Source organism: Rhagoletis zephyria, unplaced genomic scaffold (assembly GCF_001687245.7).
Source record: "Rhagoletis zephyria isolate East Lansing unplaced genomic scaffold, Rhagoletis_zephyria_1.1 Rzeph_scaffold_08131, whole genome shotgun sequence".
In the NCBI taxonomy this organism is placed as follows: domain Eukaryota; kingdom Metazoa; phylum Arthropoda; class Insecta; order Diptera; family Tephritidae; genus Rhagoletis; species Rhagoletis zephyria.
In genome coordinates this window covers 4,702-17,274 of record NW_016165211.1, presented here as the reverse complement: position 1 = coordinate 17,274, position 12,573 = coordinate 4,702, and the positions used below count along the sequence as shown (strand labels likewise).

General features: G+C 38.6%; 1 protein-coding gene and 1 long non-coding RNA gene across 2 annotated transcripts; both read left to right on the top strand.

The window, feature by feature from the left end:
* The first annotated feature begins 6 nt into the window (after positions 1–6).
* LOC108374783 (titin-like) lies at positions 7–8,909 on the top strand. The gene is made up of 7 exons (XM_017630805.1): positions 7–484; positions 521–6,973; positions 7,051–7,247; positions 7,315–7,522; positions 7,593–7,874; positions 7,942–8,132; positions 8,805–8,909. The coding sequence occupies exons 1-7, from the start codon at positions 97–99 to the stop codon at positions 8,907–8,909; spliced, it is 7,824 nt and encodes a 2,607-aa protein (XP_017486294.1). The 5' UTR covers positions 7–96.
* Positions 8,910–11,056: 2,147 nt separating this feature from the next.
* Positions 11,057–12,564, top strand: LOC108374784 (uncharacterized). The gene is made up of 2 exons (XR_001849082.1): positions 11,057–11,130; positions 12,513–12,564. It is a non-coding gene; the product is annotated as an uncharacterized LOC108374784 (long non-coding RNA).
* Positions 12,565–12,573: the final 9 nt, after the last annotated feature.

Sequence of the window (12,573 nt, the reverse complement as noted above, 5' to 3'; positions counted from 1 at the left end):
GGTAAAAAACCAAATGAACCTTTAAATAGAAAGCCGTTCGAGAAACACGGAGCACAGCCTGAAGAAAAAGCGCCAACTGAAAGGAAACCTACAAATATGCCTACTAGTCCGACAAGGCGAACTTCCGATGTTACAAACTCGAAAACCACATCCACAACATCTAAGACAACACGAAAAGAAAATACTCAACACATTGAGGATGATCGGAAACCGACAAGAAAACCATCTGACTCAAATATAACTTCGAAATCGACTCATAGACAAAAACCACAGCCAACTGATGACTCAAATCGACCGAATGAGCCTGCGTATGGAAACCGGAATAAAAAAACCCCAATCGATAACAAACAACCAACAGACAGGAGGCCTGAAACTAGTTCCACTAGAAAAATAATAGAAAGCGAAACTTTTAATACTACAATAAAAAGCGAACGCAACGGAGAAACATATTCCATAGAGATTGACGATCAATCTGAAAAGCCCGAGCTTGTAAGACCGGCGAACGAGAAAACAGTTGACAAAAAGAAACCGATTGAAAAAAGGCCTTTAGAAAAAGATTATGTTAGAAATGATCATAGCCCGACCAGGACCACCTCAGACAAAAGCAACTTCTACACCAGTAAGATTACAGTTGACACTGTAAAAACTCGCAAGAGCAATGTTTCGCCAACTAGAAAGCCTGAAGATATCAAAACCACTGAACCCGTGCAGAAAAAGCCCACGAAAGATGAGCCAACAAAACAACCAAAAGGTGCTAAACTAACAAAACCAGCAAATTTTGGCGTTACACATACCTCGCCAGAGTATACAAGACCAGCACCTACAGTTGATAATGAGTCTGAACCAAGCGATGATGAACACAGCCCAACACAGAAAGGCCCAGCTAGAAAACCAATATTAAGCGCTAGCAAGCCTGTAGACATTTCTGACGATGAGGATCAAGACCGTATTTTCACGACAACTACAATAAAAACGGTACGCTTAGATGAACCTAAATCGGCAAATCCTATAGTGACCGATGAAACTAGACGAGTTGAAGAACTTTTCAATAAAACCGATCGGACCAAAATAACAAACAATGTTAACGAGGAATTCATAACAATCGAACGGCAGGTGAAAGACAAATTTCCGGTTAATAATATACCTACAAACGATTCAAGCGGGTTAGCGCCTAATAGTCCAGATTATTGCAAGCCTACCACTAAAAAACCAATCGGACCGTCTAAAACTACCGACAAGCAAAAGCCAACTGAGGAAACTGTAGCAACGAACACAAAAATCTATGAAGAAACTATAAACATTAATTATGAAGAGCGGAAACCAAGCGAAATTGATGACAATGAACCAAAATCAAAACCACTCATTAAAAATACAAAAATCGACGGTAGTGTTCATCAAGTGATTACTGATACTAATAATTCAATATCTTTTAAGCAACATACACCCATAGTTCCGGAGAAACTCCGCGAACAAGATGAACCTAAAATTGGGGAAAGGAGCGAACCAGAGCGTGAAAAGCCAATAAAGCGACAACCAATAGATGCAATCTTGAGTGACGACGACGATCAGATAACATTCGAAACGACTACTACTAAAAAAGATGTTATATTGAAATCCGTAGATGTCGAAAAGACTACGCGTAGTGAACCGAAAAACAGGGAGCCATCAAAGCCGGTTGTAGGAAAAGGAGCGCCAAGGAAACCTGAAGCTGATCGCAGTCCTACAAGAAAACCAAATGAGCAGATAACTGTAAAAACTATTACCACCAGGACCACTAATATTGTTGAAGGGAAACCACGTACGGATAACAATCGGCAGCCAGATGAACCCATTGATGAACCGGTCGATAGAAAATCTACTTTAGATGAAACTAAGCGAGTCGAGGAACTCTTCAAAACAACCAATAAAACTACAAACATCAATACTAATTATAACGAAGAATTTATTGCAATTGAAAGTCAAGCTAAGGAGACTCCAGATGGAGCATTCTTCTCCAAAGCACCTGAACCGGAACCTGTCTCCCCAAGCTTTAAGAAAAAGGGCGTTAGCCCCAGAGAAACATTTGAGGATCGTTGTCGTCAAATTCTTGGAATGGAAAATTATGGTGACACCCCAGGCAGTTACAATAAAAAACCAGAAGATGAGTCTGATGAAAAAGCGCCACTTACCGAAAATATCACAAAGTTCGAAGTTAAAATTGAGGATTGTGATGACGATGAGCCCAATTATTTAAACAACATCAAAGAGGCCCTTAAACCGCTTGATAAGCCCAAAACTAACAAACCCAATGATGTTTACAATGAGGAACTTGTTGAGGAAGTTGAGTGTATTCGCAAAGAGACGGTAGTACCCTTTAAAGACAGTTCTCCGGAAAGGAAAGTCCCTACTGAAGCTACACGTAAATCAACACTGCTGGTTAAGAAAGACATATCGGTTGAAGATGAGTGTATTACCAATAAGAGAACATCGAAGATTGTAAAGAAAGTAACCAAAGGGGGGAAGATTGAATATGAAGAGCGAGAGGAGTCTTCAACGAGTGAATCGGAGTCTCCTGAAAAGGAAACGGATGAAGAATCTCAGCCAGATACTGTTGTATCAGAGAGAGAGATGCAATATATCGAAGAATTCCAAATCGAAGAACGCACAGAAAAGAAGCAACCGTTGAAACCCAATAGAAAGCTGCCTGGTCAAAAAACTACATCTCCAAATACTAGTCCGACTAGGAAGACATCTGAACCTGCAACTGGTGGTAAAAAGTCGCCTTTGAAGCAATCCCCTTCAAGACCGTCTACAGTTACAACAAAAGTAACTGTTGAGTCGAAGCCTAAAACACGCGAGTCGAACACGTCAACTACCAGAACTGTTACCAACACTACGTCAAACTCTAAATCGCCTGAATATCCGGAGAAACGTGATATTGTTAAAAAAGATAAGCCAATATCACCATCAAAGACGCGGCCCGAACGTGTTCAGAAAATAGATACACCTACAACTGCCGATAAGCCACATAAAAAGCCAAACAATGAGTCTCCGAATTCACCAATTAAAGATCGGCTACGTTCTTCAACCCGAAATAAGAAACCTTCTATCACGGAGTCCGACTCTTCACCCGAAATGAGTCCAACTCGTCTTACAGAGCGAAGACGTTCGAGTAACATTTCGGTGCACACAGAAATCATTATTGATCACACGGGTCCGAAATCGCCTAAGCCCACCGAAAAGACGCCAGAGAAACACAAGTCCCAGCCCAAGAAAACCGTTCCGGAAGATATAATTTCACCGACTAAACCGTTCCGAAGATTCCCCGTCACTGAGCGAAAGGAGTCTGCTCCCGTGCCCAGTGTGTCGCGCAAGGACAAGGACGTAAAGATGACTCGCTCAACCAGCGAGAAAGTCATGAAGGTTACTGAGAAACCAGTGAAGAGAACAGAGGTAGACGCAACAGCACACAGTCCAACACCGAAAACTGATCGAAGACCTAATAAATATTTTACCACAAAAACCATAAATTTAACCACGACTGACAAGCTAATCAACAGTGAAGATATGGAAAACGTCATCATTGATATACAGCATGCGAAGAGTTCTCGGGAGCCATCACCAGACAAAATTGTGCCAACACCAGTACCGGTACATATAAATACTGGCAAGCCACGTTACCCAGATGTCGTTCAAGAGCCTGAGGATGAGCCACGAAAAAAACCTGTCATCAAAAACATACCGATTTTAGAAGAAGAATCCAATGAATTCATTAACTGCCACATATCGGAGGTGAAAACGGAAAAGATTTCGAAACTGATAGACCTGGAAGAAGATGATATATTAGATAATCCCACAATCGAAGCTCCTCAAAGTCTTGAATACCCATCCATCGATAGACCTGATGATGATTGCCTTTTGAGTGTTCACGAAAAGGTTTCCAAGTTTACACATACAGCTGAAGAAATTAAAAAACCAAAAGCGTCCAGTCCATTCAGCAGAGAATTCGATAAAACGCCTAAGGTGCCAGATAACGATGACTGTTTGTTGACAGTTGATGAAAAGGTTAACAAGTTCATAAAGACAGCAGAAGAGGTGGTGAAGCCAATCACAACAGTAAGGGAGATTGAGCGACCAAGCCTCACCGACTTGGATGAAGAATTACAGAAGGATGACTGCACTTTGACTGTCTCACAAAAAGTAAATAAATTCTTAAGCACCGCAGAAAAACTGGCACCCACTGTTCCACAAAGGTCACCCGAATTAGTGGCGAAAATTGAACGAACTATTTCGAAACAAAGCGAGCCCGAGTATCCCGAAGATCTTAGTGATGAAGAATTAACGCCATTTTCTCAAAATCACACTATCGAAATTGAGAAACGACGCCAGAAAGATATACTCGCTCGGCCAACAGTATTTGAAAGCACCACAAAAGGCAACCGAAATGTCGAGTACGTAGAAGAGGAAGTATTTATTGACAGAACCGCTGCTGGGCCCGAAAGTGATGAAGTAATTCCGCACACAAGGGATCATACAACGAAAATTGAATTAAAACGTCAGAAGGACATTTTATCCAGGCCCTCAATTTACGATAAGAACGTTAAACCTAGACCACAATCGCCTAGCAAGAGAGAGCCTGTAGGCTCTTGTAGGCCACAGCATCCAATAACGACCAATGCAAAGCAAACAGTGTACACTACAAAGAAAATTAACTTGCAAGATAATGAAAAAATTGAGTCCAAGAGCGTAGAACGTAAACCTTCGCATTCGGCAACTAAACCTGAAAATTATAAAAGTCCCACAAAACCTCAAACTTCCACAGTTGCTGTGACCAGGTCTCGTTTTGAAACTTCTGATAAGAAAAAACCGACATCCAAAACCACTATAGAACCAAAAGTTAATAGAGTTCCGCTTTCAAGTACCACTGGGCGTAAACCAGGCACTGATCCGAAGGCACCTGTGCCTTCAACAACTGCCCGACTGCCATCAACGACAGCATACACGAAGTATCCTTATTCAAACAGGCATAAGCCATTGAATGAACCGAACTCAGGGCCACGTAAACAATCCACGGAGCCTGATAGCCATTATCCAGAACGTAAACCATCTGCTGGATCTCTATCTAATGTTCATGACTATGAAACTATTGAATCCGAAACAGAGTTTGCATCAACAACACGTCGCAGAAGCTCTTCAAAGACAAAAGATTACTTGGAAACCGTACAAACTGAAATCGAAAGGTTTTCTCCGACACAAAAAGAACCCATGCGAAAGATTCCCTCACAGGAAAAACAAAAACCCCAAACTTTCTCACACAGTCCTACCCAAAAAGATACAAGAAGCACCATCACTAAAGTTGCCCAAGTAACCGAACGCACAATTGAGCACAGTTCACCCTCAGATTGTTCTGACATAGAAATCGTTGAAACCGTTCCAGAACGCCCCACACAAGTCAAAACTCCAACTTCTACGCCCACAATTGGTCGCACTCGTATAGCAGCCGATACGGTGGCTGCTCGACGTAATATTTTCGAAAGCAACGCTACACCGAAGGTACAAAGGCCTAGCGGAAGCGACGGTTCACCGTCACCCGTTGGTCGGCGACCCTCTTATATGGATCACACAGTCAGCTCTTTGGAACACATTCGCCGTGATTCCCTAGAAGTAAATAAACACAATTACTCACGCAAGTCCTCGTTCGAATCAGAAAGCAATTACGAACGACGACCAAATGCTGCTGTGAAGTTTGATGTGCCTCAAAAGCCCCAACGTACAGCGAGTATTTCCGAAGACATCGATGTCGAAAGTATTTTCGAATTAGAAGTATTGGAGCGTCTATTAGAGACAGTAACTTCATATGAGCTGCGACGCCGGATCCGGGCACAAATACGTTTGGTTAAGAAAAACATACTCAATACTGAAGTGGTTGACAAAAGGAAAACCGAAACTAAAACATCTAAGTCCATTAGCTCAACTCATAAAACATCTACTTACACATCAAATGTACATCACGAAGAAACTGACACAATTCATGAGGATTTGAAAACGAAGAGGCCATACGAGAGTAAGCCCAGCCCAAAACGCCCAACACCGACAACAAAGAGTGGCCGAGTATCGGAAATCGAAGATATACCAAGAAAATCTCCATACGATCGCAATGAAAGTCCGAAACCATATGGCAAATTTCGTCGAGAAGAAGAAGTTACCACAAAGACTACAACTAATGCTAAAATACAGAACGGTCGCAGCGAAAGCCCTAAACGTCCTACGAAAACAAACCATGAACGACAACCAAGTCCCGAAACTAAGTCGCCCCAAGGATCCGTAAAAGGGGTACGTCATAGAGCAGATTCATCGATGTCTTCCACACATAAAGAGTTTATAAGAAGCGAGCAGAGAAACTTCTCTGAAGAGACATTTAATAGCTCTCGTTCGGAACGTTTCGAGAAAGAGGAGAGCCGCGAGCGCAGTTATAGTCCTGAATCTAAAAGTCCTGCAAGGGACGGCAAACAAAGTCCTGATTATAAAACCAAACCTGCAGCTGGCACACGTACGAAGAGTCCTGAGGCCAGAAAACCATCCTTCCCACGCTCGCCAAGTCCACAAGGCAGAACACCCAAACAACGTGACGAATTGTACACGATCTCGAAAGTAACGACAGTTAAAACCACACGCTCACCAGAACGAAAATCAAGTAAACCGACCGTTGAAGAAAATGCACCTATTTGGGTAGACCGTAAAAATTTGCTCAAGAGTCCTAGTAGCACACCGCGTACGCCGCGTAAGTTGCCAGCTGCGCCGTCCGCGCGCACTACCGCAACGAAGGCTACAACAAAGACAACGAGTCAACGACAAGCTCAGAACAGAAACTTCGAAGAGGATTCGATCACTTCGAGTTATGGCATTGGGCCGACAGACGAAAATGGTTTGCCGTTATTCGGTATAAAGGCGCTAAAAAAGAAGAAACCAAGCCAACCCTGTGAAGCAACCGAAGGTAAGTGGGAAGCTGGTGGGTAGTAAATAAATAATTTTGAATTATTATTATTAATATTTTTTTTTTAATTTGCGTAGAAGTCACAGGCTATGTTATCGAGGAGAAATATTATTCTGATAACAAAACAAAGCCGAAAGTCGAAAGGAAGGAATACATTTATTCGACAAACGCAGATGAACTCGAGGAAATCAAAAAAACTGTTGAGCAGAGTCGAAAATCATCGCAAAATGATGTGGATGTTATCAGGAAATTCGAGAAAATCGATAAGGACTATGTAAGTTGATTATACGACTTTTTCACATTGCATTATTCACTATTTTTACGTATCGAATACTCGTAAGGTTTTTGAAACACCAGAGGCAATACAGCCAGATTCAGAAGACTTCACCACGTCCAGCAAATATGTGCGCCGTGGTTCTGTGAAAGAGCTGAGTGAGAAATTCGTACGGAAAGAGTCTGCGCAATCGACAACAGAAAAGTCGGGTGGCTATCCAAAAGCCGGATTGATATTGCGCACCAGTCGTGCACCTTCAACAGACCCCAGTGGAGGTAAATGAAAATGTGAAACTTTCGCGCGATGAGCTCCTTCTAATTTGAGTATTGATATTTTTTCTTTTAGATGCATACGAAACTACTACGGAAAAATACACCAGCACATCACGCAGCGGTCATGGCTATCGTTCGACGGAAGCAGACTCGGACGATGAACACAATGTGCAGCTTCGTCAAAAGCAATCGCGACGCATTTTCACCGAGGGCGAAGACAACGAAAGCGATCAATGCCATTTGAGTACACGTTCGTCGACCAAGTCCACGCGCTCCTTCCTGAACAGCAGCGGTGAAACTAAAGTGGTAACAAGCGTAGACGATGCGCTGGAGCGTATGCGTAACGCGGACTATGGTGAGTTTTTGAAAAGAAATACATATTCGTGCTTGAAAGAAAGCTAATTGTGATTTCGTCACTGCAGTGGTGGAAGCTGGCGATACTGCTGAGGATAGGGAGGCGCGTTCATTGCTGAATAAATTTTTAGGTGCTAGTGTCATAATGAGAGGTGTGGAAAGCGTTTTGCCGACAACGAAACAAACAACAACTACTACGATTACTAAAACTTCATACGCAGATGACGATGACGACAGCGATCTACTGAAGAACAAAGCGGTAAGTTTGGAGAGTGTTTTAGAAATGTGCAATCGGCCAACACTTAAACTTAAAAAAAAATATGAATATAATACTTAAATATTGCCGCCAGTTTGACAGCTACATTTTCATTAGTGCGCAAACTACGTGACTTACTTTGATGTGTACCTGTTACATGCCATCTTACAAATGCTTTTATCAAGATAAAAAATGCCAACGCATATCAGGCAATAATTTTTGCCAGTGGAGACGCAAAGTTAGGATGAAAACAATTTTTTTTATCAACCTGATTTTTATTCACTAGTTCATGTTTGCCTTTATTAGTCCCACAATTCCATAAAAGGTCTTCATCGAAATTTTCTCACCACCTTATTCACACTCTCTCTACTCTTTCGATTGTAGCTAGCACCCAACGTGCGTGCATCAATTGTTCATAAATTCGTACATTAGCTCAGATTTAAATGCAAAATAAATGCTCTTCTCCACCTATACATACACTTAAGTACATACATTAGGGTGCCTACCAAAAAAAAAAAAATACCGCGTAAGGTAAGCGAACCATAAAATTTGTTGTTTGGTCCCACAAAAATAGTTCTTCGCAATTCGATGTCATTCGCGTAACGTATTTTTTGTCGTTAGGTGTAAAATTTTTTAGTAGATGCCTTTGGTGGTAAAAAGATTTTAAAACTTTAGGTATCTGACATGAAAGCGAATACGAATACGAATACGAAGACGGCGACAACGACGACGACTACGACGAAGGCGAGTAACAAGACGAATACGAAACCAAATACGTAGAAGAAAAGGAATTTGAAGAAAAAAAGTATACGAAGTCGAGTACGAATACGAAGATGAACGCGAATGCGAATTTATTGACGATGAATACGATGACGAATATGAATACGAATACAAATACAAATACAAATACAAATGAATATGAAAATGAATACAAATACGAAGACGGGGACGGTGACGTATATGAAAACGAATAAGAAGTCAAATACTCAGACGAATACGAAAACGAAGGTCAAGACGAATACGAAGATGTACGCGAACACGAAGACCAATACGAACAAGAATATGAAGACGAGACGAAAAAAAGCAGGTAGCCGAAGACCAATATGAATACGAAGACGAACAATAAGGGGATTATGAAATATAATACGTATACGAAGACTAAGGATGAAGCTAAAACAAATGATTTGGCACCATGCGATATTTTGTTTACTTTAAACAGATTTTTATTTGGCGATTTTTTCGATTGAATACGCTTTCGTTATGCACTTCACTGATGCTTTTTCATAGCGCGGAAACACAAAACAAAAATTTATATAATAATTTTAACATGTTGCGTCTGGAGGCTAACAAATAATTAGCAAGTACCTCTGCACACTCAGCTACATCCAAAGTATGTAAATATGTTTTCAACTGCTCAGTTTGAATTATGGAAATTTCCTAAAAGTATTTAAACAAAATTGTTTGACATTAAAAACATATTTAATTTGAAATACTTTTTCTTTTAAAAATTTTTTGGTAGAACCAAAAAAAGCAATTTGAAAAAATCATTTTTTTTCTTAGAGCAGGAATGAAGCGAAGGAAGTTTAATTTCAGTTGTGTGGCTGAAGCGCACTAGATATTTAATTTTGAGTTTGGTTTTTTAAGGTAGCATATATTTTTTTATTTGGTTTTGCTATCTGTTTGTTTTTTTATTCTGTTTCTTTACGGAGAGTTTTTATGGTTTAAAAATAAATAAAAAAATAAAAAAATATATCCCTTGTCTGACGATCAAAAGCTTTTAAAAAACATTATTTTTACATAAATTTTTGGCCGTTAAATTGTAATCAAGGCGAATTCTGCTAATACAATAACTACTTGTATTTTGTTTTTGCTTTTAACTATTATTCTCCGAATGAAAATGGGCGACAGAAAATACAAACATTCTCACGTGAAATCAAATAATTCCAAAGCAGGAGTATTTTCGCTTAAAATGAAAAAAAAACTTTTTTTTTTTTAATTTTAATTCAATTCAGTTTTAAAACTTACTAAATTTTATAATTCGCTTTGTTTTGAGCGTGAGGCAGTCTAATAAACAACTGTACATATTCATGAATAAATGTGTGTATGCACATTAGGGTGGTCCAAAATAAGTTAAGTCGGAACTTCAATGCCCTTACCCCTTAGGAATGTTCTATATCGAAAAAAAAATCTATATTTTGAAATCAAAAAAATATTTATTTCTATTTTCGTAGAAATGGTATAGAATTTTTGAAAATCAATATTTTTTCGTTCGGAAAACTCTGGTTCTCTTCAGGAGACTTCTAATAACAATACCCAATTGCTTGTATAACCATTTTTTAATACTAAAGATTTTCTGGCAGGGCTTGGCTGACCTATAAAATATAGTTACTATGAAAAACTGGTTAAATAAATAATTGAGTATTATTATTGGGAATGTCCTGAAGAGAAACAGAGCTTTCCGATGGAAATATTTTGATATTCAAGAATTCTAAAGGGGTACATTTTTTCTCTCCTGGGGGTGAGAGTATAAAAATTCGGACTTTACTTTTCCACATGTATTTTTGGAACACCGTAATTGCACATATCGCACACCGTCTTCAAAATGACACAACTCAAAATTACACTATTTTCAGAAAATGCGAAAAACTATTTCTTAGCACATGATAATCATATGGGCCTGGGAGACTTTAGCTTAGGTTTTTTTTTTTTCAACAAATTATAATAAAAATTTGCTCCAGCTTTTGCTGAAAGGTAAATAAAAGCTCTGTGTACAATTTTAGCGCATAATTTCAAAAAATGTCAAATTTTGAGTTGTGCCTCTTTTGCAGATGGTGTGCGATATGTATGTATGTGCATATATTGCTAGCCAAGCAGCTTTAGTCCGCTTCCTGCAACAATTTTTGCCTTTAGCTGAGTTAGTACACACTCGGAGGCGGAATTGATCGCTTGTAAATTTATAGTGTTTGGCGGCGTTGGTTACCGGAAAATAAGGATTCTATAAGTAAATAAAAAATGAAGAGTTAAAAAATTTAATAAAAATGTCATACAAAATCATGCGAAAATGTTAAGAAATATTTATTGTTTCTAGTGCATTATAAAAAACGCGCTCGAGACGTTGTGAAAAATTCCTAGCGTACAAATGTGTCAAATAAATAAACGCGCTACATATTAAAAACAAAAAAAAAATATTATTATTTAATCATTTTCATAGAAAATACACCTATATGTACATATGTACATGTGTGTGTACACTTGTGAAATTCAAATGCAATTAATGAATTTTTACCTCTGTGCCTAGTGAGCTAGCCTGTGTATACACCTGAGTGCGCAAAAGTATGTGCGGAAGCACACAGTGTTTGTTTCCTCTCGGCACCTTTTTGGCGAGCAGCGACAAAGCGAAACAGCCACCGCGCGCGATTTAATAGCACATACCTACATGACGAAAATAGCAATGATCGCACTATTTTTACGTTTGAGAAATTTTCGAAAATTTTAAGATATTTTTTCTCTGCTTATTTTTTTTTTGTGGAGAATACGACATACACTATGTGCAAAAAGTATGCCTCCAGCGCGGTCGAATTTTACTTAAATGTGTAAGAAAAAGTAAAAAAGTTTTCAAACAAGAAACAAATATTTTTTTTTGTCGCTTGCGCTGCGTGTGAAAAATACAATTTTTTTGATACATACATACAACATACGAATGCAGCTGCAACATATGTATGTTCGGTGCTGCAATAATTTTCAACGCCACTGTGCGCACATCAAAACGTTGATAATATATTTTATGCGTTTCCAAAAATAACAAACGTCGGAAATTTTCTTCAGGATAATTTAGTCAGTTTATTTTATGCCGTTGCCGCTGCCAGTACTGTCTTGTGTGGAACGTGAAAACGGAAAATTACGCGAATGAAATTACTTTGTGATGAAAAATATGTACGATATGTATTTGTTGAAGTGAAGTGAAAACTAAATATATTATATACAGATGTACACTTATATACGGAAATAAACAACGAATAGAAAACTAAAACTAAAATTTGAATAGCACAGCTGAGCTTTCAGAGTTTATTAAAAAAAAAATGCTAAAAAAAATTTGTAACAATTTTTGTCAAAAATCAATGATTTATTAAACTAAAAAATTCCACACCAAATACTTAAAAGAAAAAATACTTTTAGTTTTTAGCTAAAAAATGTTTTGGCTTCTGCTTGATTTTTGAAAATCATTAGCATTGGTTTTCAAAAGGTATCGCCTTCGCTGAGAAAAATATATTTTTTTGTAATAATACAATGCAATTGAATTAAGTTAAATAAAAATTTTCTCAGCAAATACCCAATTTAGATAAGTTTTTTTTTTTTTTTTAATATGTATTTTACTTCTTCGAGTTAAGAAAAAAGTACCAAAGTCATTGAAAGGCTATTTTCAATTGTCGAAAAAAAAAAAAAA